The sequence below is a fragment of the Theropithecus gelada genome, unplaced genomic scaffold, assembly GCF_003255815.1.
Source record: "Theropithecus gelada isolate Dixy unplaced genomic scaffold, Tgel_1.0 HiC_scaffold_15061, whole genome shotgun sequence".
NCBI classification, from domain to species: Eukaryota; Metazoa; Chordata; class Mammalia; order Primates; family Cercopithecidae; genus Theropithecus; species Theropithecus gelada.
In genome coordinates, this window is record NW_020256785.1 from 1 (window position 1) to 1,046 (window position 1,046).

The 1,046-nt window shown below is 55.4% G+C and overlaps 1 protein-coding gene across 1 annotated transcript; it reads right to left on the reverse strand.

Annotated features, from left to right (window-relative positions):
• Window positions 1-8: 8 nt before the first annotated feature.
• On the reverse strand, window positions 9-1,043 carry LOC112616966 (mucin-6-like; the record flags this gene model as incomplete). Its single annotated transcript, XM_025373710.1, has 1 exon — window positions 9-1,043. A coding segment is annotated over one exon (1,035 nt), but the record flags the coding sequence as incomplete, so codon positions are not given.
• Window positions 1,044-1,046: the final 3 nt, after the last annotated feature.

Here is a 1,046-nt window from a genome sequence, read left to right on the forward strand (position 1 = left end):
TGAGTAGTTGGAGTCACCAAGGAGGTGGAGAAAGGTGGAACGTGAGTGGGAAGTGTGGTCTGAGGGTGTGATGGGGTTGGATAGGTAGTGGTGGTCTGGAAAGATGTTGCAGTGATAGGACCTGTGGAAGAGATAGGAATGCTCCCTGTAGGTGGGGAGTGTGTGGTGAAGGGTGTGGGTAGCCTGCTGCTGGTGGCTGAGGTGGTGTGGGCCACAGGGGTGCCAGTTCCTGTACTGGTAGGATTGGGGGTGATGGTGGTAGAAGTTGGGGTGACTTGAGGATGGTGTGTGGAGGAAGTGTGTGAATGTAGAGGTGTAGAGGTTTTGGCTGTGCTGAATGAGCTGTGTGCTTGGCTGGTCCCACTGGTGTTTGCTGTCGTCGGTGGGGCTGTGTGGGTGGACCCTGTGACCTTGACCGTTGTTGGTGGAGGAATGGTCCCTATTGGCACTGAGTGGATGGAGGAGGAAGTCGACATCTGTGTGTGGGTAGGGGTGATGACAGTGTGAGTAGTTGGAGTCACCAAGGAGGTGGAGAAAGGTGGAACATGAGTGGAAAGTGTGGTCTGAGGTTGTGATGTGGTTGGATAGGTAGTGGTCGTCTTGAAGGATGTTGCAGTCATGGGACCTGTGGAAGAGATGGGGTTGCTCCCTGTAGCTGGGGAGTGTGTGGTGAAGGGTGTAGGTGGCTCGCTGCTGGTGGCTGAGGTGGTGTGGGCCACAGGGGTGCCGGTTATTCTACTGGTGGGGTTGGGGGTGATGGTGGTAAAAGTTGGAGTGACTTCAGTATGGAGTGTCGAAGAAGCATGTGTGTGTCGGGATGTAGAGGTTTTGGCTGTGCTGAATGAGCTCGGGGTTTGGCTGGTCCCGCTTGTGGTTGCTGTCATTGGGGGTGCTGTGTGAGTGGACACTGTGCCTGTGGCCTTGACCGTTGTAGGTGGAGGAATGGTGCCTGTTGGTGTTGAGTGGATGTAGGCAGAAGTGGACACCTGTGCGTGGGTCGGGGTGATGACTGTGTGAGTACTTGGAGTCACTGAGGAGGTGGAGAA